This window comes from Osmerus mordax, chromosome 18 (genome assembly GCF_038355195.1).
Source record: "Osmerus mordax isolate fOsmMor3 chromosome 18, fOsmMor3.pri, whole genome shotgun sequence".
In the NCBI taxonomy this organism is placed as follows: Eukaryota; Metazoa; Chordata; class Actinopteri; order Osmeriformes; family Osmeridae; genus Osmerus; species Osmerus mordax.
In genome coordinates, this window is record NC_090067.1 from 7894499 (window position 1) to 7920209 (window position 25711).

A 25711-nucleotide genomic window follows, 5' to 3' on the forward strand; every position below is an offset into this window, starting at 1 on the left:
AACACTATCAACATTACAAATATGACCCATCTGGATCCACCAATAAAAATCCTTACATTATATAGTACTAAGGATAACCCATGGTCATATCTCAAATGCACTCACAAGGGAGAAAAAAAACAGTTTAGTTTATATTTTGGCACTTTACACTGCCTCATCTTTCTCTTCCTTAATAATATGGCTGAAAACTCTCATTTCCAAACCGTACAATAACACCAATAGAAACACTGGGGTTGAATAATTTCCTTAAACAATGTCACTGTCTTTGCGGTTGCTTTCCTTCAAAGCACTTCTAACAGTGGTCAGGTCTCCTCTGAGCCTGTCTTCTCTTTTGCTTGAAATTTCCATGGACTCATCTGAGGCTGTTTGTTGGGATGAACCTTCTTCTTTGTGACTTTCACCAGTTTGACCATTTCTCTCCGGTCGAGGCCTCTTGTACTCGTTTTCCGCATCATGTTGAGTTAGACACATCTTCCGACTTCTTGTCTTCGGCTTGGACATTCCTCGTCTCCATTTCTCCTTCTCCATTTCTCTCTTTCTCCCTGTCGCCCTTGAGTTCACACGGTCACCTCATTCTTACTCGCCGTCCTCAGTCCCTGCCCCCCTCCTCCCCCTCCTCCTCCCCCTGGGATGAAGTGCAGCTGTTCGATGGTGTTCTGCCTCTTGCTAGCAAAGGCCATCCTTCGGGCATTGTGGCCCCCGGTCGTCCCCGCTCCACTGCTCCCCAAACCCGCCCCATGTCCGTGGGGATCCCCCCAGCCTCCCCCCCCAGGCCCGCTCATCATCGTTGTCGTGTGCCTCTCGTGCTCATGTCCTGATGTGGGGTGCGAGTTCATCTTGATCATGTGGTGGCGATCCAGGGAGGGCGTGGCGCACACGTTTTGCGTTGACTGGGCCTTCTGGTGGTGCGTGAGACGTGGCATGGTGGGCATCATGCCCGCAAAGTCGCCCATACCGAGCATCCTCTCCTCCAGTCGGTCTGGGGAGACCAGCAGGCGTTCCTGGGACTTGCGCAGTGTTTGGGAGGTCTTGCTGGTGGTCATGGCTTTGTAATACTGATGCTGCTGGTTCTTAGACAGCCTGGAGAGAGTGTTACCCTCCCCCAGGGCCAGGAGCTGGTCCTGGGACATGACCCGACGAGGTGGCCTGTCGAAGGTGGCGCTGTACTGGGGCTGAGACTGGGCAGGGAGGGGGTAGGGGTTGGGGGTGGAGATGGGGATGTGGATCCTGGGACGAGAGCTGTGGTGGGGGAGTGTCCCGCGGGCTCCCAGGGTGTAGTCTCCCCCCCAGTGGAGGTGGTGCTGGGAAGAGTGAAAGGAAGGAGGGGCATTGTTGGGTCTCCGTTTGGAAGTGTAGTAGCCCGAGTAGTCATCTAGATCTTTTTCTGCTTGTGCAGGTTTCATGTTTATCAAGGGTAGTTTTGCAAGTGAAAAGAAAAGAGAATAAGACAATTGGAAATGACATCATTAATTAATTCGGTCATTAGGATCATTAATTATATGTCAGACAATACAGAGAATAGTAAGATTGCCCAACCCTAGCCCTTAGCCCAAGGTATTGCCATAGCCCCAACCTTAGTCCATTTTTATCTCTATCCTTAGCTTAACCTTTTATCTGTAAAACCTCTCCGAATCAGTTTCCGGAGAGGCAACGTAACCGTGACCTTTACCCAGCAGTCACTGATGCCTCTGTGGTTACTCATCCCCCCCCCCCCCCCCCCCCCCGCCCCCATATTATGTCAAGTCTTCTCTGACTACTGTTCTGGACAAAGAAACCTTCATCACTGCCCTTCTCTGCGATATTCTCCCAACATGCACATCAAAAGAAGCACGCCTGTTCTGGAGGCTGCAGTGTTGTCCTCCGATGCTGCCACACACATACACAAACCCCCATCGAGTGTATATCCGTCATATAGCCCTCCTCCACTGCTGTGCCTCCCCCTCAACAGTCTCCTTCCGCTACCCAGCGACTGCCACCTTCAGACAGTCTCCCTTTCTCCTCTCGTCTGTCGCAGACCCCGGCGCGCCGCTGCCCTTTCCCATCTCTCTAGATTCCCTCCCTCAGTCCCTCTCTCGCCCCTCTGCCCACACACTCTTCCCTCCCTTCCTACGTCTCTCACCAAGCCTCTTCAGAGAGCTGTAGCGGTTGATCTCAGGTTTCATGACTGCGTCGTAGGAGGGCGGCAGCTGGGCCAGGTTGTGGAAGGAGTGGGAGAAGGAGGGGTGGGGGTGGGAGTACAGGCCGGGGCCTGGGACGGCACCGGGCCCAGAGCTGATGCTGTTCTTCAGCTTGCTGGAGATGAGAGTGCTCCCTCCACTGGAGGCCAGCTGGTTGTTGTTCATGCGGGGCACACGTTCTGAGGAGGAACACACACACCACAAGTCAAGACTCTGTAGGACACCTCCACACACACTGCCGGGCCTAGCCTGGGGGCTGGCATTGACCAGGGGAATATTCCTAGTGGCCTTACATGTATAAACAAGGTACATGTATAAAACTCGACAAGGTTGTGCATTGATGGTTTGACATTTATAAAATGTATAGCTTACATTTAAAACTTCTGAACACATATAAAAGTGGTACATTTAACATTGTTTTATATATATATATATATATTTTAAAGGCCCAACATATACAGGTGCATTTAAAATGACCAAACCAACATAGGTGCATTTAAAATGACCTTACATGTACTGGCACATTTATAATAGCATTCAAAGGCACATTTATAGAGATAAGACATGCCATTTCCTCGCAAATTAAGCTAGTAGATTGAGTTATGTTTGCCATTCACAGGTAGTCGTTTACAATTCCTCATTAGGCAATAATAGTATGTGAAATCATTTAAAATTATCGCCAGACACTTTGGTCATTGACCATTGGCAGTAATGGCCAATGATGTCCAATAATGTCCGTTTTACAACCACTGAGATAGCAGATGCACACTAAGTGGACACTCGTACGCACGCACGCACACACAGTCACATGCGCGCGCTCACGCACACAGGCTTTAGGAAGAGCAGCAATGTGACAACTGACTTCACCAAAGCCTCGCGCCATCATCCTAGCACCCGAGCATCGTTAGCACAGTAACCAATAAAAGAAGCAAGGTAAGATACACTAGCAGGACAGAAACACACACAGAGACAGAGTGATTGGGTGGTTGGTTGCACTGACTGACTGACACAGCCACAGCATTAGAACACTACCAGCGGTGCACAACAAGGAAACAGACGAGTCATGAACAAGGCCACACACACACACCCCGCAGCCTGCGCTAGCTGGTTAGCTAGCTCGCGATCTGCAGGAGGCTTACCGATAGTAGCCGTATGTTTTGGGCTGGTACCAGACACCTGGATAAAATTTTGGTGCAAGTTGCCAACTGCAAGAGAGCAGAGCGGACACACTGATGGACAGCCACTTGGGCATGTGTGTGATGCATGTGTGTCTGTGAGTGTGAGGAAGAGAGACAGAGAGAGGAAGGGACAGAAAGTGGAAGAAGTGTGTGTGTGTATTTCATAAGAGAGTATGGGACTCCGTATAGTCAACATTCTATCAGGCCCACCATCTCTTTTCATCACCTAAACACAGTCGGTCTCTGAAGATAACAAAACTGGCAGTACTTTTTTCGGTTTGCTCAGGATATCCTCTTGGTGTCATGGAAAAAGCATTGCTTTGCAGACACAGAGATCCATGACTTTCACAAATATTGATTTCACGTGTTATATCTCTGCACCAAATTCCTGTATTTATACAGATGTTATTCTGTTACTTTTGGATAAAGCAGTACCCCAGTATCATTCCTCTAGCTAGTTCTTCTAGAGACTCACTGCGGTTTTCCTTGGTCGGGATGACGGGGGTGTAGAGGTTCTTAGGAGGGCGGCCCAGTGTCGCGTCTGAGGTGGAGGTGGTCAGAACATTGCTGTTGTTCCTCTCGCCAGGCTGGACCGGGCTGGACTGGTGTCGTAGAATGTCCACCAGGGCTCTGAAGGGGAAGAAGAAAAAAAAGAGAGAGAAAGGAAAAAGAGATGGCAATCATTTTGCATCCTTTGAGCCTTGATCTGTGCCTATTGAACGGTACCTGGATCCCACACCTAGAATCAGAACCTAAAACCTACAACAGCTTGGGAAAGGTCTGTTGTTCTCAGACACCACATACAGTACAGTCGGAAATCCCAGTCACTCAGACCCAACTCTCTCTCGCGTACTAGTCTCTATCTCTTTCTTCATCACCTTCTCTCTCCACCAAACCACTCTCTCCCCCCCCCCCCCCCCCTCCCTCTCACCTACCTGGGCATGTTGATGTCCCTATTCCGGGGCCTACGTGACACCTTGGAGAAGGCCACCCTGATCCCCACCGCCAGCAACAGGGTGAAGGAGATCACCCCTCCAATCACGTAAGCGGTGCTGTTGCTTTGCTGCTGCAGGGTCTTCAGATAAGGGTCGGGCCGGTTCCCTGGTGCCACCGAGCCCGGCATCTGGGTGTTGGCCCAGACTGGGGAGATATAGTTGTTGCAGGACTCCTGGTCCAGACGGCTGCGTTGGTGCTCACAGCAGAAGCGGTAGTGGCAGGTCCCACAGCAGTAGATGTACGTGTCCTTGGCGCAGGTGAACGTGTTGTCGAACTGGCCCATCACGTCGTAGTAGCCCCTGCACACATCCACATCCACCAGACGCCGTGGGGGCGGAGCCACCTGAGCAGCGCCCCACGGCGGCTTCAGGGCATCCTCGGCCGTCATGTTCTGGGGGAGCATGACTTGGGGGAGGGGCTTAGGTGGTAACTCCTCCCCCTTTTGCATTCCTTCGTCCTCAACCTCGGCCTCCTTGGGTGCTGTTTTCGGCCCTGCCGGGGGAGGCGGTAATGGTTTGCCTCGGAAACCAGTGAGGAGGAAGAGGGATGTACTGGCGGAATCCTTGTCGGCAGCACGCCGTTCAGTGGTGATGGTTGCACCGGAGACGGAAAGGCCAGAAAGGAGAAGTATGATAGAGGTGCAAAACATCTTGGTGTACAATGAGGGCCTCATTTTCTAAGAGTCTGGGCCGATATAAAACAAAAAATAAATACAACTGTGTCTGTCGCAAAATCTTTGAAGATCTTGGCGAAATGTCTTGATACCAAGATGCACTGTGTTGTTTCTTCTTTAAATACCACTTCTGTAAGTGTAACAATATAAAAAAAGCTTCTTTTGTCAAGGGTACAACTTCTAAAAAGCAACCTCAACCTCAAAGGAGTGTTCTTTGACCATACATATGCAAGTGTGAATCTTTCTACTTGCAGTTCAGTTGGTTGAGTTTATACAAGCACTGTGTGTTTGGCATTTCACTATAAGGTCTTATAATGTAAACATATCTCTCAAGCGTTCAGTAAAAATCCATCCTTACAAGCAGCTTATGTAAACACTGAGGTTCATATATTTGTTTTTATGACTAAAAATTGTAGGTGCTCAGATTGACAGCCTGGGTTATGGTTACTCTGATAAAAGCACTATTTGAGAAGCATCTTAAGAAACTCTTCAACCATGGAATGATAAGGGTTTAACAGTGATGTAAATGGGATATGTGTGGCTCTGTATTGTAAACACACATTGACAAAGTCATATTTATGGAATGATAGTACTTGTATGGAACAGTAATGCTTGTTTTCTCTCTGCTGACCTGAATTCTATCACGGCAAGTATTGGCTTTCTTTTCGAAGTACTAGGCAGTATTGTCTTGTAAACAAATGAGAAAGTGTAAACTTTAACACCTTTCAATGACCGAGAAAGGTGAAAGAAATGTATTGTTTTTTTTAAGGGGAGGGGGGGTGGAGGGTGACTGAAATGGAGTTAATTCAATGGAAAATGTATCCCGTAAACACTTACTTTTGCATGTAAACTTTGTTTCTGTGTTTAAAATTTTACCTTTAGATAAAAGTATTGAGACTTTAAATTGGCACTTTAGTCATAACCTTTGTAAGTTTTGACCTGTAAACGTATTTTGGGAAAACTATAGGGAAAACTATTTAAATTGTAAGACTTAATTCTTAGAGCTTTATCTGAGTTGTAAACACTTGTCTTGGCAGCATTTGATACTGTCTCCCTTCTTCAGGTTGTAAACTAATTAGGGAGTAGTGCTGACACAAGATTGGAACTATTTATGTCGATATATGTTACAAGTAGCACGCTAGGGTTACTTTATCCCGCTACTGTTCACTCTCAAAATAACTATCAAAGATCAGTAGAGCGAGTTGTCGTTGGAGAAATAGGAATCCTAAGAAGTGAATGTAATAGGACGATTAGAGCAATATATGGGAGGTGTCCGTAGGACAAGACTCGTCACCAGGTCTGGTCAGGAATATGAGGGTACTGGTTACTGTACCAAGCAGCATTTAAGTTTGAGACATGAAGGACAACACAGGTCATGCCTAACTGAGCTATCAAAAATAAAAACTGATTGCAACCAAGTGGTGAGTGAAATGGCTCAAGGCAGTCGGAGATGGTAAAAAACACAGATAGATTGAGAAAAGGGGAGAGCGTGGATCGGGGATGGAAGGAGGAAAGGAGAAGGGGAGACAGAAAGGGCTCTATGTGCGTCTGCAGCCTTTGCGTGAGTGTCTTTGTTCTGAGTTTAGTTTGGCCCAACAGAACAGGACAAAAGTGGGCTTGGGCCCAGTTCTAGCAGGACAGGGCGGTTCCGCCCAGAGAACAGACATGAAAATGTCTGGATTCATTCGTCAATACAGAAGATAAGGTTGAATGATGTGAACACTAAAACTATCACTTCGCAAGCAGAATAGAGTATGTATGTAATCTATTCGATAATCTCAATTTATATAAATAAAACAATATAATAATTTATAATATCACTGTGATATTGTAATTACATTAAAAAAACATTAGTTTACCAAAAAAAACATTTAGAAATTGTTAAATGCATATGCGTTTTCACTTCACTGATGGGATTTTATACATTTTTAAGTGTTTGGTTTTAATATGGCTGGTGTGTTACTATGGCTTATAAATGTATGTTTTCATGAGTGGTCTCTTCCACAGATAAACTGCATGGCCATATGTAGGGTTAATGTTCCGTGTACTGAGAGGGGTAAAAAGGAAGAGCAAAACTGTTGACTCTCATTTGCAACAATACTTTCACTGTAAATGAAATGGAAAAAGGGGCTTTTCCGAATGTTCACTGGAGCATGATCGCATGCACTATACACAGGGAAGGGATGCTACACAGATTCCTCAGAGAGAAAGAAAGAGAGAGGTAGAGGAAGAGAGGAAAACCAAAGGGAGGGAGATGAAGAAACGTTCGTAGCAGCCGGTCTATCTATCTCCTTCTATGTGGATTGTGTTGCTCATCCATCAAGCGGACCAGTCAACGGAGGAGCCGTGTGCTCGGTGTTCTGCCGTGGGGCACGTTCAGGAGTTATCGCTGCTCACCAGTCTCCTCCCGGCGCTCGGCACCGCGCTACGCAAGCACCAGCCCTCTCTCGGACCCGATCCTTTTAAAAAAGCACTTTGAAATTTAAAGCGGTGCTCTCTGTTTGTGAAAGCCTTAGCAGCAGCTACTGCGTAAAACACTAATGAATGGAGTGTTGTCTGTGTGTGTTGGGGCAGAAAGACCAAGAAAAAGTGTAAGGGCTTTGATATCTAACAGGAACACACTGTGACCTCTCGATGAATCTAGCTCTGCAGACACCTGAGGGGGAGGGGGGATGTGAAAAGTGTGAGTTTGTGATTTTTTTTTAATCTTGTTTTGTTTTTTTTTGTTTTTTTTGCTTTGTTCTTGGCACAGTCTATTTGGCACTGGTTTTGGTCTCGCTTGAAACAAAACGAGGGAAGAAAGGGGAGAGAGGAAAAAAAGAATCAGTGCAAATTAAGGTTAAAAAAAATCCGGATGATGAGAAAAAAGAAGAAGAAAGGAGGATAAGACGCAGGGAGAGTTCAGAGTAATTAGCAAACAGCCTTTGGATGAGAGAAGGAAGAGAACACCCCCGAGGTCTGTCCGTCCACCTGGGCGAGGCCTGCTCCTCTGGTGTGGGATCCCACTTTAAGGTAACGCTTCTTCCTCTGGAACCATCTGACAAACGCTAAATTCACACTGTGGAAAAGGAACAGATAATGAGGTGGTGTTAGTTGTTGTTCTATATGTTCATAAAGCACAGCAGGCACCTGTGAGATTTTACACCACATCAGCATCTGCTGAAGGATAGAGATAGCGTGTTTTAACCTCCACAACAACAACAAAAATATTAGATACATGGAGGGATGGTCCATAAAAAGGACCATATGGGTGTCCATGACCTGACTGACCAAGAAAACGATTGTTGAGGAGAAGAGTACAGCAGTAGAGCAGAGGGAGAGTCACAGATGTGTGTGTGAAGAGAGTGGGGGGTTGTGATGCCAGGAATGGGAGGGGTTGGCCTCAGTGAGCATGTGGGGAAGAGAGAGATTGTGAGAGAGAGAGAGAGAGAGAGAGAGAGAGAGAGAGAGAGAGAGAGAGAGAGAGAGAGAGAGAGAGAGAGAGAGAGAGAGAGAGAGAGAGAGAGAGAGAGAGAGAGAGAGAGAGAGGGAGGGGAGGGGGGGGCATTGATGGGTTACAGACCCCTAACAGAGGACTGTTGTGCTGCCTAGATCTGGGTGCCTGGCCTGCCCACCCGGCCATCCCTAAAATCCAGGACTGCTCCCCAGGGCATTTCCATTCTGTTTCCTTGATGCAGTAATTAAGAACCCACTGACAACAGCTGAACTTCTCTGATGCGAGGGAGCTTTCTAGGCAATGGCAGACGCGCACACACAAACACACACACTTTGTAGTACATTGCACCGCTGCGCCCGGCCTTGCCAATACTGAGCGGGGAGGTGTAATGCTCTGTCATTGGGATACATATGGAAAACAGCATTCTGAGCATCTGCAGATGCCTGCATGGCCCCTTCCACAGCCTCGCTTGTCTTAAAGACACAGAGCCCTGCTTCTCAGCTCCTCATCTGCCTGGCTTGCTGGCTGGCTGGCTGACTAGCTGACTGGATGACTGTGTTAGTACTACACTTGTTCCCTTTCCCCCTCGTCTCTCCTCCCTCCATCCATTCCTCTCTCCCTCCGTCCCATTCTCTCTGTCAGTGCGTGGGCTGGAGAGGCTCTCTCAGAATAGCACTGCAGCATTGAAAGAGTGAGAAAGAAAAAAAACGATGGAGCTACTTCGTTCCTTCTGGTTGACTATCAAAACACAGCCTCTACCCCGTATCCATCTTTACAGGGCATTGCACCGCTGCACGCGTTTTTCCCAACGGCATCTGTTGTTCCACCCAGCTCACCCATGTCACCACTGTGTGTTTCACATGGATCCCTCTCTCTCTCTCCATCCCTCCCTGCCTCCCTCCATCTGCCCTCCTCCTCCCATGCTGCTCATGCTCAATCAGATAATTGTCCACCTCGCTGCTCCTCTCCTACATCCTCCCCCCATGCCGTCGTCCCTCTCCCCCTCTCCCCCTCCCTCCCTCTCTACCCCACCTATCCTCTCTGTCTCTCTGAAGCATGCTGGTTTAGGAAGGCAATGCAGCCACTGCACAGGGGCAGACAGCAACTGTCTGTTATAATTGGGTGCAGATGAGCTGACAATGCGCTCACCGGCAACAGCAGAAGCAGCAGGCCTAAGCACACCCAAGGATGAATTATTTAATCACTGACTTAATTACTGTTAGACCTAATGGCAGCTGTGTCATGATTGTGGATGATGAGGAAGGTGGCTCCGTTACTCATAGGGGTTAATTGTACATGTTCTCTGATTGTCACAACTGAGTATCAATAGAAGCAACCTGACAGACTAGAGAGAAAACGAAATTGAACAGTGTTTACCCTATGTAGGCTACTACGGGGAAGTACTCATTAACTGCAATAACAACGAGACTAGGCCTCTGCATCACATACCGAGATCTACAGCTCCAGATATGTTATAGTAATCTACACACACATCAAAGTTAAGTAAGCTGCTGTGCACCTGTGTCCGTAAAACGACATTTAGAATTCATGTAGGGGGCAGTCTCATGATCATAGCAAAGACCAATTCACATACTACCATTTTCTGTTGCCTGCTCGGTGATTTCATTTAAAGGCTGTAACGGACAACACAGATACAAAATGGGAGGGTATATAGTGTTGGGTGGAAGGCTAGGCTGGAGGCGGTCTAGGAGCGAGACCTGTTTGCGTGCGCGTTTCATTAGGCGATGTTGCAGCACTAAACAGACATAAAATGAAGTCACGTCTCACCTGCGTGTCGCTGGTTATTCCGTAGGCCAGTGATAAGATGCTCCATCGTCACCATTTTTCTTTTTAATAGATAAAAAAAGATATTGCCGAGCATCAATTGCTGTAGTGATGTCAATAAAACAATGTGTATATGAAGAGAATATTGCCTTGTCATTCACCAAGACACAACACAATGAAGACCAAAGATCGCAGCGCACATGCGGATGCGCTCATCTCAAATCTTGAGGAATTACGGAAAAAATTAAATCCTCACTGGACAGTCACAGGCAACCCTTTATGCAGTAGAAAATCAATACTTCCAACAAAACAAGATGTAATGTTATGACAAGCAATATTTTATTTAATTAATTTCTCTTTCTAACAAGACCAAGTAGAACCACAGCAGAAAGACCAACGATGGTCTTCAAATTGCTTTGAAGTTATGCTAAGCGTAGCAAATGAATCAATTTATCAGTTTGTCAAAAAGTGTTTAAAAGGTGGATTTACCGATTGCTGTAGTTGAATTTCCAACGTCAGATCCTTGACGTAATCCCCAGATAATGGACTTAAATTTAACAAAACATGTTCATTGTAAGTCCAGGTATGGATGAAATTGATCGGTGTCCATGGATGTTTCTCCGAAGAAATAATACAAAAGGGCATTAGAAAATGTGAGAGAACGCGATAAAAATATATACTTCTCGTTTATAAATCTAGCTAATAATATCTATATTTCCTCGTTGCGATGACTGTAATAGGCTACTGGGTGTGCTCCCTCTTAGCTTGTAAAAGGTTCAACGGCGTTGATGAAATTCGCTAGTGATTGCTCTCACCCAGGTCCGCTACCAATGATGTTCATTTAATGATTGGACAATATGGTACTTGCCCAAGGTTTTCATTTGTTAAATTGAGGAGTTATCTACCAATCGTTGACACGGTTTACGATTCCCCATGATTTTCCACACCAAACCATTGGATTTCGACAGAGAGAAAAATGAAATAGTTCGAAAGGTTGTAGCCTGCAAAGATTGCGCGCTCAAAATACATGCACGTACCCTCAAAAATGATGAAGGGAATTAAAGCTCAATGCATTTGTGAAAAAGCTCCATGTGTATGTGCGTATAGATCTAGGTGTATAACCTGCCCACTTGAGCAATAGCCTAATGCTTTCTTCAATGGGCAATAAACGAAGACATACTGCAGTGTCATCAGTTGCCTTGACAACCATGGGTCCTGTATTCCCGTGTAAATGATGTTATTTGTCAGAAATTAGCAGATGCTTGTGCACCCCCCCCCCCCCCCACACACACACACACACACACACCACCCCTTCAACCACACACACACACATACACACACACATACAGTACACACCATCCACATCATTCCAGACATTTAGTGACGTCAGCAGGAGGTGATAGATAGAAGCAGATTCTGTTGCACAACTATTTTGACAACATGATGCACAATCCTATTGACATTGATGTGTCTCTGAGCATATGCAATTCTGTACACAATTTCTTTACAAAGGCGGTATAGAATTGTAACACCTATGCATAGGGGCATGTATAGATAGTATTTAAACTAGTCAGTGTCTGTTGACTTCACACACTTCAACAAAGACTAGTCTTTCAAGATAGAATCCCTGTCAACAGATAATCTCCATTGATGTGTGTTAACGTAACGTGGTAGACTGCAAGGTTAGTTGTTGTTTACAAATACATTGGTTTTTGACCCATTATTAGACATAGGTCTATTTGTAATGAATGCCGATTATTTTATGCTGGTCCATTGATCAATACATCAATTACTTATCTAAAATTACTTATCTTTAAGCCAAATCCAAACACTTGTGTTGTGTGACATGTTTAACAAAAAAATATATTTCTCTTGGTCTCAGGAGAAAAAGAATCACATGAATCTGCATTTTAAAGAAGTGAGGTCTCCCATGAAAAGCTTCCAGTCAAATAGTCCTGATGGCTAGACAGACAGATGAAGTCGTAGCCCAGACATAAGCATATAAAACCAAACATATTCTCCAGATGTAGATGTAGCTCTCACAGAATAAAAGGCACACAGTCTTACTTTTCTTTCCTCCCCACTTTCATTTGATCAATGAATCGTCTTCAAAGTAATATCATTCAGTCTATTAATCAATCAGCATTCATCAACACCTCTTCATTAATGTCTTTCTCCAATGGCCCTGTTCAGAGTGCAGTATGGCGAGGAGCATGTATGTTTCACCAACATATAGTCACTCCGAGTAATGAGTTGGAAGTCATCAGCATCAAAACACAGAAATGTAGGTCAAGCCAAGATGGCCTTATCACCGCGGGACAGCGTGTAACGTGCGCGTGCACGGGCGAGCGTCGAAACATAAGGACCCCTTCCTTGTCACTTCCTCCTCTTTATATCTCCCGGCGGATACACGCACGCACACATTCACACACCCTCCGACACAAACACACACATTCACACACACCCTCTGACACAAACACACGCATGCACACACACACACACACACACGTTGTTGCCATGCCTGTGCATGTCTGCACTGTAGAGGAGATGCCAGACCTCCACTCTGTCAACAGAGAAGGATGACTCAAAGTAACCTCTGGCCACAACGTATTGCGTCACACACATAGCCTAGATTTATAATATCCTCCACACACACACACACACACAGACACACACCTTAAAAACAACCCACGACTCCAACTCAGAGTGGCATCTCAGCCCTACCCAGGCCCAGTGCTGGGGGGCAGCCCAAACAGCTGCAGGCAGCCAGCCAGGACCAGGTCAACTCCAGTCATCAAGCAGTGTACGCAGGACCAGTCATCCGAGAAATGGCCTGGGTAGCCTTTTCCCTCATAAACATACAAACAACCAGATGTCATACTTCTGCCATATGTCAGAGCTGGATGCAAAGGTATGTTAGCTAAGAGACAAAGAGAGAAGACAAAAACAGGCTAGTTTATGTGGTACGGTGTGTTGTGTAATGTTAAAACTCTCAGAGAAAGGGGAGGGCAGATTTGGTTGGCTCAGGGCCAATTGCGGTTGGGTTTTGTCAGCCAGAGTTAACAGTTTTGTAAAAGGGACATAAATTGAACAATTTCACCGTTGACTAAATCTGAAAATGCACATACAGTATGAGGAGGCTGGACAGTCCCCATAAATAGAGATAGAAAAACATGGTCAATCCAGCCCAGGGAAGTGTCCATTAGGAACGGCATTCCTCCCCCCAATCTCTATCCCCTCTCGTCATACAATGCCCTGAAAGCCTGTTTGCATTCTGTTAGTGAAAGAAAAGAGTGCAGCATTAATATGCATTCACACCTCGACTAAAAGGGAGGCCTCCGCCCCAGCAACTGACATGTAATATTCATGGTACCCTTCCACAGTGAGGTGACGGTAGAACTTTGCATCGCTTGGGTACTCAAGGAGGAATAGGAGGAGGTTTCTGGGACAAGTTCCATAAACCGTAGCTGCAGGCTTGCCCAAAGTTGAATATAGGAATGCTGCTGAGTTCGAGAACATAGGCAGTTCCATGAGCTTTCTTTCTAGCATGTTCTAGAACACTGGAAGTTAACTTTCTTTCTTCTGGTGTACAGTATTCTAAATACTAGCAGAACTGTAACTGTAGCTTTTCTGATTGTGTTGTGTTCTAGAATCTGCCTGGCCTTCCCGCTACCTATATTGAACAAAATGAAATTCAACCTAGCCAACTATTGTCCCAGGAAGGAGAATAATGCAGCTTGTTAGAATGTATAAGCCTTCCAGTGAGTGGTCAATATCAACCACAATATAACATCTCTTGCACAGGTTTTTCTGAAAAGTAACTCTTTTATTCATATTTTACAATCCTTTATTCATGGTTATGTCATATTTACTTTGACCCGTCCCCCACCCCCCGGCTCCACTTTGCAAGTGTCACTGTACGTGCTGTCAAGATGACAACCGAATGACAAACGAGAAGGATGGAAACAACACATGTACAACACCTTTATGAGGGAAATGATTTTCACATTTGAGCTGTGGGATGACGGTAAATGCCCTTCCCTGCTGCTCAACCACCAAAGGGGGAAATGGTTTTGAGAACGGAACTGTCCGTGGACGCCTTGCTTTGCAGGAGCTCTGTCTTACACCCCCCCCGGCAGACACTTGGACACATTCTTTTCTAAACGGGGTTTTCATTCATTCTTAGCCACTGAAATGCTTTTTCTTGTCTGAAAAAAACACAGGCACACAAACAAAAAGAACAAAGACCCAAAAAATATAACTCCAAACATTGGAGGATTTTCATTTAAAAGCCTTATGAAATTGGATGTTTATGGTGGTGGGGCGAGCAGTTAAAATAAGATTGATTGGGTATGGGGGGAGCTTTTGTGCTGCTAGTATGGATAGCTTTACTGGTAAATTTCCTCACAAATGATCTATTAAACACTTCCTGAGTAAAGGAAAGATCTACCTGTGTGGCTTTGGCTGAGTGAGTCGTTTCTTTCAAATTGGAAGTGCAATGCAATCAGAACCACAACAAAAGAGGTAAAAACAAATGTGAGGACATTATGAAACGTGGGTAGAAAAGTGATGGCTGACGTGACGCTGTCTGCAGTTATGCCGCTGTAAGATCATCAGCTTGGATTGAACCACTGTAAACATTCACTACCGACAAGCTGCATCAGTGCTGGTGTTGTGTAGGTGTGCTGTTCACAACAGCAATAAGCTCACACTAGGTGTGCATGTTTCTCAACCCTGAACAGCCCGGGTAATTTGGGCAATTTTTACCTTTGGTCCAATGGCAAAAGAATTGTACAAAAATGGAAATCTCCACCCATCTGGGACACACAGGTTTGAGGAACACACGCTCCCATTGTAACCAATGACAGGTACTGGGGGGGGAGGGGTATAGCTAAATAGCAGTCTATGGCAGAGTTGTCAGTGCTTAAAGTTAGAGTTCAAATACCTAGAGGAGAGGTGGTTGTTTCAGAGGCTTCAATGACATGTTTTTTATAAGCCCTTGATGTAGCATGCTAATGCTTATTCCTCCCCTCACCTAGTGTTACACCCAGTCTCGACTAGGACCACCACCACCTCAACCTACACACCCTGAAGGGCTCACGTGACTTAACTCATGTTGTGCATGTCACACACTATTGTTGGACTAACACACCGCCAGGTATAAGGGATTCAACCAATTATCTTTGGTTATAATGATGATCAGGGATGTGAAGAAGAAGCTGAGGCGTGAATTTAAAAACAATATAAAATCGACAGTACAACAATCAAAACATTATCGTCATGATTTACTTATTAGCAAAAAACAAACAGGGGGTCCAGTTAAGTTAGGAGTATAATTAAAAGCTTCAATCAAAAAAAATTGGAAAAGGAGGGGCCGAGGTGGGAGTGGGCGTTGTTTAGCAATGTGGTGGGTGTGGCTTTGCAGGGGGCAGGGGGAGGAGCTTGAAGCAGTGCATCCATCTCTCTTCCCAGAGGGTCGAGTTCAATCCAGGAATGTCGACAGTAGTCCTTCTATCTTTTCTTTTCCTTCTGTCCGTTCATCCCTTGCTCTGTGTCCATCACTGAAGGTCCCGGTCTTCGAGGTACCTGTACTCGAACGTGAACCCTTCTTTTTTTCTCTGGCCCCACTTCTCGTAGTCAAAGTAAATGTAGGTGCCCTGCGAGATGAGAAGCAAGACCGTGGTTAGTTGGGCGCAGTAAACTCAACATCCTAAAATGGGAGTTGAGCAACAAGCCCCTTGACCAGGCTGGAACGGTGGGCCGTCCAGCCGGGAAGCTGTTGAAGAAGGGAAGCACAACAAGGAGAAGGGAGAAGACGACGGGAGGTTTCTGACCTGTTCAAATTCATCTGTGATGGTCTTCGGTTCTTCGTGTCTCTGGAACCACATCATATACTTGGTGTGGAACCTCCACGACTGCTTCTTCAGTGCCTTAGCTGCCAGATATTGAGCCTTGGTGCCCTGGTGGGGAGGAACGCACACACACAAAGTGAGGAGAATGTTTTGAAAACGTCAACAAAAATAACCTTCAGGTAAAATAGCACACATGTAGCATGACGCGTGACATGAAGCATGCACAAACACAGTCTTACCTCCAGGTAGTAGAAAATGAAGAACAGAGTCTCTGTTGACAGCCTCTGGTAGAACTCCACAGAGTCAGAGTGAGGCGGTGGCACCTGGTGGTGGAAAGGCAGGGTGGGGCAGGGGTTCCTCATCAGGTACTGCCTGCAGGGGGCGAGAGTGAGACAAGAGCTTTCACCACATAGACCTGATAGAGTATGCTTGGTATGAGAGAGAAAAAAGAAGAATGAAAAAGCGTCAGATTTAGTTTTTCTCTCCAAGACACCAAAACTGTCCAAGGTGTCTGAACAGGAAGTGGTACCTGATCCGCTCTGAGTCGGAGGGGTGTGGCATGTGCGTCCAGGCCGACTCCTGCATGGCCTGCTGGTATTGCTGGTCTTTGGACAGGGGCACGGGCCCCAGCGGGCACACCCCCAGTGACGGGGGGATGCTGACCTCTGACAGCGAGGGCTGGGGGGCCATGGAGGTCCCCGGGGGGCCCGTAGTGCTGGGGAAAATGTCTGAAGGTAGAAGGGGAAGTTGGTTGAACGGGAGGATAATGAAAAGAAAAGATTAAAATGAAGATAAACTTGCTCCCTGAAGAAAACTGATTTGAAGTCGAGGACCATGGCAGTCAGTCAAGGCCTCAGACCATTCTGAAGCGATACGAGTGGAGAGGTTTTTCTCACCAGTGGCGAGGTGCAGAGAGGGCATCTCTCCCTCCATTCCTGAGCTCAGAGCCGCTCGCTCCGCCATGGACTTGAGGCTGCTCAGTGGCTCCTGAGGCTGGGGGGCAGGGCACACAGGCAATGTGTTTATTTTAAGAGGATAATACATACACAAGCAGCAAAACCAGGGTCAGGGTAACCATCTTGTTAGAATACGGAACTTCGGTGATTCTTAAAATTGCATTCCTTCTGGAGTCCCCTAGTCTCCACCATCCTCCCCCCTCACCTTTATACTGTCAGTGGCCTGATTGTAGGAGAGTGGCCCATTTAGTTGGCTGCCCCCTGCTGCTTTGCTGTCATTGTAGGAGGGTGAAGGGGAGCTGGGCGGTAGAGTCATGGATCCCAGGAGGCTGGAGCCACTGTCTTTCCTGAGGCGAGAGAGAGAGGGAGGGGCACTGGGGTTGATGTGGGTTTCAATCTGATTTGAATATATGTTGCATCCCCAGCATAGGATATATCGATTTATCATTTGTTGGATCTACTCACGGTTGATTGGCTGTGGAGTTCAAAGACAAGGCTTGGCTGCTTTGTGATTGGCTGGCACTGTTAAGGGTGGAATCTGGTGTGCTGTCTGCTACGATGGCACTATAACCTGGAGAGGGAGGAGGAAATAACAGACTTTTGTCATTTTTAAAACATCACCATCTGCTAAATGACATTCCTGTGAAATCCTACACAACAAAAAACAGAAAGGCAGATGATAAATGATCTTCACATTCAGTAAGTAGTAACTTGACACTCACTAGTGCTACCATTCTGTTTCTGTCCACTTGGTGGTCTGGGGAGCCCCAAACTCCCTCCCCCGATTCCACTGCCTGGCGCCATCAACCCTGAGCTGCTGTTGCTCCCGATTACCCCCAAACTGCCACCGGGCGCCAGGCCCCCTCCGACAGGGCTGGGGGCCACCAGGGGCGGACCCTGCACCAGGGGCCCTGACCCTAGGCCCAGCATCCCCCCGCCCATGCCCACCATGCCTGGCGCTGAGCCCAGCAGGCCGGTGGAGGACGACGAGCCTCCGCTGAGCATGTTCCCGCCAAACGGTCCCATGGTGCTGGAGGCGGAGTTGGAGGCGGAGTTGGAGGAGGAGCCGCTGCCGATGGCCCCGGCCATGTTGCTGCCCATAGGCCCCGAGGCGGCTGCCTGGGCATAAGGCGTGGAGCCTGGCAGAAGGCCGGCCATAGAGCCCAAGGACGCCGGCATCCCCGACAGGCCCAGCCCGGACATGTGGTTGGGGCCAGAGGAGCTCGACATGGCCCCTCCTTTCCCCATGCTCAGGCCCAAACCTAGGCTGAGGCTGGAGGCCGGCGACGGGGCTTGGGGCTGGGAGCTGGGTGTGAGGGGGCTGGGGTTGCTGGCGTTGGGGGGTGAGGATGCCATCGAGGAGGGGAGGAGGATGCTGTTCGAAGGGCAGGGGTTGCTGTTGGAGGGGGCCATGGAAGAGGAGGAGGAGGAGGAGGAAGAGGAGGAGAGAGAGTTCTTGGCCTGGGTTTGGTGCTGCGGCAGAGACGCCTGCTGAGCGTGCTGCTGCGTAGCGTTGCTATAGCTGCCAGCGTTGGCGAGGAGACCCCCCATGCTTCCTAGGAGACTGTTGCCCCCGGTGATGGACCCTGCACCACCGCCACCGCCCCCTGCCATGGTCGCCATAGAGACCATCGAGGACGAGGAGGCCCCGGAGGAAGAGCAGGACGAGGAGGAGGAGGAGGAAGAGGAGGATAACGACGAGGAAGGGTTGCCGTTCTTGACAGGAGACTGAAACAGAACGGGAGACGGTAAGACATGTATTCACCTCGCGTTGGAAAGAAGATCCAGACCAGTAACATAAGTTACGTTTCATGTTCGCAGACCAACAACATGGAACACAGAGAGCACTCTGTGGACGACCGCCTCACCTGACTGACTTCGCTGTCTGTCGAACGCCCCCTTTTCTTGTCATCCTCAGAGTTCTCCTGAAAACGTGCATACAGAAGACACACATGCGGGGAAAAACATAAAATTAGCGGATTGTCCGATGCCATGTGTTCCATTGTTGACGTGTCAATATGGAAAATAGTGGTCTACAGCCTCATGCCAACCGAAACCAGACCTCATATCCCCTCCCCCTTTATTTCCTCTCTACCTCTCCTCCACCCCCCCCCCCTTTCTTTCCTCCCACAGTGCCACCCCGTCCTCTAAACTCCACAGATCTGAGATGTTAAGAACATCTTGTATCCATTACAACTCTGTTACGAGACCCAGCTTCATCTCTCTACAGACTGTGAGTGGGTGGCGGTGTAGAATCTTCCATAGCTACATCGTTTCATTCCCCGGTGAGGAGCTCCCTATAGATTGTGATAGAGAGTGTAAGAAAGTACTCCTCAGCGTGGCGCCCGCAACGAGTGAGGGGGAGGATAGGTGAGAAGAATGGAGGTGGTGGAGGTAGGCGTGTTGGTGAGCGTGCGTGCAAGGGGCGCTCCGGTGTGTCTTGTGTGTTCCTTTACCGTAGTGCAAGTGGCGGGGGAGGGGGGGATGGGTGAGGAGGAGGTGGTGGAGGTGGGCGTGATGCTGGAGAGCTGGAACATCTCATCCTCCAGGTGAGAGTTCCCCGGGGGGGGGGAGGCCGCCAGCGTCTGGGCTAGAGAGACGAGAGATGGTGGGGGGGAGACAGAGGGAGAGGTAGCTACGTAAAAACAAAAGTTGGCATACAAAGAGAGAGAGTAAGTAGGGGCAGATAGAACACAAGGTCAGCATACACAGTATCACAATGGAAGATGCACTGAATCGACATTCTAACGCTATCGCTACATTTGAGATGATCAATAGACAAGATCAGACAGAACGTATGTAGACAAACAAAAAGCACACTTACGGAGGTCATCCAGGTCAAGGTCGTCGTAGAGGAACTCGTTCTCCTCAAAGTCCGGGTCCTGGGAGGAGTCCATGTAGTACTCCACATCGTCCTTGATCTTGCGGATGGAGTCCACCTGGACTGAGTCGTTGTCCAGCATGCGCAGGATGGTCTCCAGCATCCGGATGTGGTACCTGTGCTTCTCGATGAAACGCTTCAGCTCCTCAATTCGATCCTGTTTCTGGAACAGTGTGGGTGCAATTGTGTGTGCGGGCATGTGTGTGTGTATTGAGCGTGTACGGTTGTGTGCGTGTAGTTGAGCACAAAGTTTTCGCCATGTGTGTGTGCATAATGCATGTGTGTATAATGTGTGTGTGTGCGTGTGTGTGTGCAGGGGTAGATGTACACGTGGGTTGGAAGTGGTTGGAAGGGAGCAGGAACATATATGTTATTTCATGGATCACTTGGTTGAATACATGTGACTGATGATCAAATTTAGCAACACTAAAAGGAATGCCTGGTCTAACATCGGTCACGGTCTGGGTCCATGTGAAGAGCCAGTAAAATGTTAATGGATGAAGCTGCTTTACATTAGAAAGGTGGTTAGGGGAGGAAAGGAGGGGAGAGTTAAGGACAAAAGAGGAGAGGGATAGAGAAGGACACAGGAGAGGAGAGGGATAGAGAAGGACACAGAGAGGAGAGGGATAGAGAAGGACACAGGAGAGGAGAGGGATAGAGAAGGACACAGGAGAGGGATAGAGAAGGACACAGGAGAGGGATAGAGAAGGACACAAAGAGGAGAGGGATAGAGAAGGACACAGGAGAGGGATAGAGAAGGACACAGGAGAGGGATAGAGAAGGACACAGGAGAGGGATAGAGAAGGACACAGGAGAGGAGAGGGATAGAGAAGGACACAGAGAGGAGAGGGATAGAGAAGGACACAGGAGAGGGATAGAGAAGGACACAGGAGAGGGATAGAGAAGGACACAGGAGAGGGATAGGGAAGGACACAGGAGAGGGATAGAGAAGGACACAGGAGAGGAGAGGGATAGAGAAGGACACAGGAGAGGAGAGGGATAGAAAAGGACACAGGAGAGGAGAGGGATAGAGAAGGACACAGGAGAGGAGAGGGATAGAAAAGGACACAGGAGAGGAGAGGGATAGAGAAGGACACAGGAGAGGAGAGGGACAGAGAAGGACACAGGAGAGGAGAGGGATAGAGAAGGACACAGGAGAGGAGGGACAGGAGGGACGAAGCAGAAGCACACCGACCTCTTTGTCTCCTTTCTTCTTGCGTGTTTGGACTGATAAGGACTCGACTTCACTCTCAAACTGATCCACCTGCATGTTCAGGGTGTCTATCGTATTCTGAGAGAGGGGCGAGATGGAGAGAGAGATATTAACAGATGTAAAGAGAGAGAGGAGAAATGCACACACCGTCATATCTGTGAGACCCTCACCGTTAGCCACTGTCCGACCTCCTCCTTCTCCTTCTGTGCTGGGTCTACCTTCTGGGCCAGGCCCAGGCCTTCTTTAGAGTACGCCTTGGTCTTGGTCTCCCGCTCCACGATCTTAAAGCGCTCCATTTGCTGTGGAGAGACAGGGGGGAGGACCTCACACATTACTACTACAGGTCACCATCTGGTGAAGCCAGACGCAACTAGTGGGCTTGTGGGAGGTACTGTATGTCGTGAAAATGCCATCAAATGCTGGTGTGGTGAACGGTCATGGTTGCGGAAGTATTTAACTATACATGCAGGAATCTCTGTGGCTGTGTTCTGTAGAAAACCGGGCATTGCATGAAGTTGAAATTTCCAAGTGTATTGTTTGGATGAGCGGTTTGCAATAATTAAAGAGTTTAACTTTCATGGTTAGTTTAGTGCCATGTCACATATTCTTGGGTCTTTCTCCTCTTTACAATCCCTAGCAACCTCTCTAAAGATGTCAGAATAATCTACAACTGTAATAGATAAGTCCTGACATTTATAAGCTACTATACCCATCAACATTGTTTATAATGCAAGTAAGAATTTGCTAAATTTGAGAAAGCTGAACAATTCACAATCAGAGAAAGATATCTGGCACATGGCTGTTCCAAGGTCATCGCATCATCACAGCACGATCATTGCATTGATCAGCTCTCTTTCTATTGACAGGTGGTCAGCACATACTCGACAAGTACCATGGAGGGCTGCCCCCCCCCCCACACACACACAGTAAAATGTTTCAACGCCTAGCACTCGCCTCACGCCAAATCCCGGGTCATTCTGAAACCCTGATGACTGCCTACAGCCTTGAATGACAAATTGACTTGATGATGAGAGCGTGTGGGCGGAGACGTCCTCCCGTCTTTGTGCGAACAGCTGGCAGCATAGAAAACTCTCTCAGTAACCCCATCAAAGGCCTCCGTGGCTTTCGGTCGCTCGCTCCGCACAGATGTCCCTCTCTGCGTAGACCCTTGTCGGTGTGTGACGGATGTCTCTCTCTATGTAGGCTCTCTTCAGCGTGTGACGGGCGACTGGTGATGGGTGCGTGTGTGCGTTGTTCTCAACTCACCGTTTCTATGAGTTTGCGGTTTTCCACGAGCTGTCTTTTGTCTTTGATCTCGTTGGATGCTACCCACGTCTTGATCTGGTCTCGAAGACGCTGAGGAGCAGGTACAGGACAGCAGCAGAGAGAGGGAGGAATGGAGAGAAATAGAGGAGAGGGACATGAGGTAACTTTGTTTTGCAAGCAGGGACTCGCCCTGTGCGGTCAAGTACAGCGTGCAGGCGTACCTACCCAAGCTTGGCTTGGGGTAAGTTTGGTCCACATGGTAACAAACACGCATCTGAACACTCACATGAGCATGCATATACTGCTGCTGACACAAAGACGCTTGCTTAAGGGTGGCTGACCGTCATGATGTTTCTCACACACTCAAAGATCAGATGTCAATATCTCACCTGTAGTTTTTTAATTTCTTTCTTAAGGTCGGCCTCATACTTCTCCTTCTGGTTAGCGTTGGCTGCATTATGTAACTGTTATTTTCAAATAGGAAATAAAACGTTCAATACAATACAAGCTCTGGTGATATATCACACTTCAGCACATACAATCACCATGAATGAATAAGATGTGTATATATTCAATTTCTGTAGTCTAACATATGGTAATACAGCACATGTACAAAATGTTTCCGTTCCATACTATTCCCCGAGCTCAGAACAAAACAACAAACAAGCCTTATGCAGTATTAAAGGCTTCCTGCTTCTGTAATTATTTATAGATGTTGAATAATGTGGTGGACCATCAATGGTGGGGCGTTCAAGAAACACTGTTCTGACACAAGGGAACAGTCCCAGACTAAAGTTCACTTTTAACACGAGTACCTCTGTGGTTCTCAAACAGGACATAAAATGGTTCTCACCTTTTGCCAAATGTCCTCGAACTGCTCTACGCCTTCCGTTACTTTTTTCAAACATCGATCTATTTCACCTGAGGGAGGCAAAGAACATAGCAATCAGCGCTGGGGGGAAGGAGGTGTGGCTGAGATCTGTCTGAAGGTGTCCCCCGTGCGAGGGCTAAATGCACTGGCTGAACGCGGAGCTCTCACCCCGCTCCGCACCTTCCACTACAAACATGGCTGACAGCTCATCAAACATGCATGCTGTAAAAGCTAGGCGTGCGTGTAAGCAGGCCTGTGTGCATGTGCCAACCCAAACCTGGTTAAAAATGCAGCGCCATGAGAACAGGCTTGATGGGTGGGAGGGTTGCATGGTTCGAAGCCTGGCCCGTTGTCAGAGTCAGATAGGTCTAGTACAATGTGGGCCTTTCTCAAGATTTGAGTTTGGCTGCAGGCCTTCAACATCAGGCTATGAGTTATGGTTATCTCCTTAATTAAACAGTGTAATAATTGAGTAAGACACTGGAGGGTTTGGGTTGAGACATAGTGACAATGTTGCAATCCAACAGCAAGAGAACATGGAAGGAATGTCATCCTCACCTTGTAGTTTTCTTTTGTCAGCCATGACTGTTGACTAGGATACTGTCTTCATGCCTTCTTCCACTGGGGCTGAAAACGATAACAAACAAAAACAACAACAATGGACATAGGGAGAATTAGGAAACCTGTGTTTGTATAGGATAATGGGTGCAGACAAGCTCAAAAGCAACACTGCTTTTTGTTCCCATCGGAAACCAATAAAAAAATTGTGGAATTAACTAAAGCTAAAAGTTAAGACTGTGGCTTTGCTACTTCTGCCACCTGGGGCCACTGTTTTAGCAGCTGTTCGGTAAACAGAAACAGGGTACATGGTTTTTACATTAGTTTACCCAGTGCCACTGTCAACCCTCTAACCACAAAGCTGTAGTTAGTCATTAGAGAAAGTAGCATTTACTCTTCAAACACGGTCACACATTTAACTTCCATTGGCCTTTCATATGCAGAAAGTATTTGGTGAGGCGTGATTGAACGCATCCAACTGAATAAATAGCAGTCTAACAAAACATGCAATCCAACATCACCTTAGAATACACTGTAGAACACATTGTAGTGAACTTAATTTGACTTGGAACATAGTTTTTTTAGGTGACAGATAGTCTTGATGTAATGTCAGGGAATGCGAGCACACGTTTGTAGCGAACGTGATACTGGTGTCCTGTCAACACCTGAAGAGTTGTAGAGTTTAGAACGCTACCGATACTTTGTAACCGCAGCATATGCAACAATGTAACATGCGCGGCAGGTAACTTTATGGGGCATCACTTCAGATACACACAAGCAAGGGCAGAAGGTCACCGAAACAGCCGGAGCATCACTTTTGCCATCTAGACTTTAACACGTTGCAGGGCCCCCCTACCTAAATGCAGCTACCCTCACTCAAGGCTTGCTAAGCGAGTTTTGAGCGTCCGTCAATGGAATACATGCACGGGTAGAAATGTTTCAGACGTTACGCTACTTATAGATCCAGATGGCCAACTAGGATCTATCTACTCTGGAAAATCGAAATGATCAGTAAACCGAAAGTGACCATTAAGCTATATGAGCTATATGAAGTGTTTATAAACAATGATGCGACCACCAAGCTAGCTTTGATCATTAGGTTCTATTTGATCATAAGCATAATTCGAAATAACTCTGCCTGCTCAATAACGAACCAAAAGTATATAATTTCGATGCATTATTGCACTGAACTATAAATGTCTAATAAAACACATTCTAATAGCAGACTAAACCATGTCGATAGGGGTCTCATTTGCCACCGGCTATAGGCGCTTAGCTTAGATGTGGAAGCAAATTGAAAGGAAAGGGTACATTTCAAATAGTTTTCTTTTAGAGTATGGGTAATTTACCTGTAGTTTCCGAGTTAACTTTTCTTTTTCTAGATGCCCCCCTCTTATGAATCTTAATTTCCCAAATCTTCACGTTATTTCCAATTTGTTATTAATTCTTTTCGCTAAACAATCACTCCGCACATTCAAGATGGCCACCAGGAACACCTCCTCCGCTGTTTCCCCCATGGCTCGGAGGCCCGCCTCCCCTGCACGCGATTGGTTATTCTTCTTCCTTTTGGGGTTTCAACTGGTTAAGCGTCCCTGTCATCCAAGTGAGGCACGTTTACAACTTCCGCAGAAATCCAAATGTGATTGGTCTCTTTGGAAGGTGAAAAGTCTCTGAACGACCCATCGTCACATTTTGGCTTTTGTAGTTGGTGTTTCCTCTCCAAGATCTCTCAAACCTCGCTCAAATTACAAACCATAGCATAGCTGAGACTTCTATCGTTAGCTCAGTCGACAAATGCAGCGGTCAACGCTAAGTTACCTGTACAAGTAGTCTACTATTATGATAAAGTTATGATGCATTTCTTGAATC

General features: G+C 47.2%; 2 protein-coding genes across 5 annotated transcripts; both read right to left on the minus strand.

Annotated features, from left to right (window-relative positions):
* shisa7b (shisa family member 7) lies at positions 1–5312 on the minus strand. The gene is made up of 5 exons (XM_067255175.1): positions 4291–5312; positions 3831–3985; positions 3317–3382; positions 2120–2356; positions 1–1384 (listed from the first exon to the last, which is right to left on the minus strand). Exons 1-5 carry the CDS (start codon positions 5022–5024, stop codon positions 558–560), a joined length of 2019 nt encoding a protein of 672 aa, XP_067111276.1. The 5' UTR covers positions 5025–5312; the 3' UTR covers positions 1–557.
* A 10200-nt stretch (positions 5313–15512) lies between these two features.
* On the minus strand, positions 15513–25330 carry cnot3b (CCR4-NOT transcription complex, subunit 3b). Of its 4 annotated transcripts, none has more exons than XM_067255170.1 (18): positions 25192–25330; positions 23843–23911; positions 23267–23334; positions 22803–22877; positions 22414–22503; positions 21318–21446; positions 21130–21225; positions 19878–20091; positions 19510–19688; positions 18922–18978; positions 17776–18781; positions 17519–17624; positions 17259–17400; positions 16994–17090; positions 16627–16825; positions 16337–16469; positions 16080–16205; positions 15513–15902 (listed from the first exon to the last, which is right to left on the minus strand). In XM_067255170.1, the coding sequence occupies exons 2-18, from the start codon at positions 23865–23867 to the stop codon at positions 15804–15806; spliced, it is 2841 nt and encodes a 946-aa protein (XP_067111271.1). In that variant the 5' UTR covers positions 23868–23911; positions 25192–25330; the 3' UTR covers positions 15513–15803. The 4 variants fall into 4 exon arrangements, with proteins under 4 accessions (XP_067111271.1, XP_067111272.1, XP_067111270.1 ...); XM_067255171.1 differs by having other exon boundaries at positions 19510–19643; positions 19878–20097; XM_067255169.1 differs by having other exon boundaries at positions 19878–20097.
* Between the last annotated feature and the right edge of the window lie 381 nt (positions 25331–25711).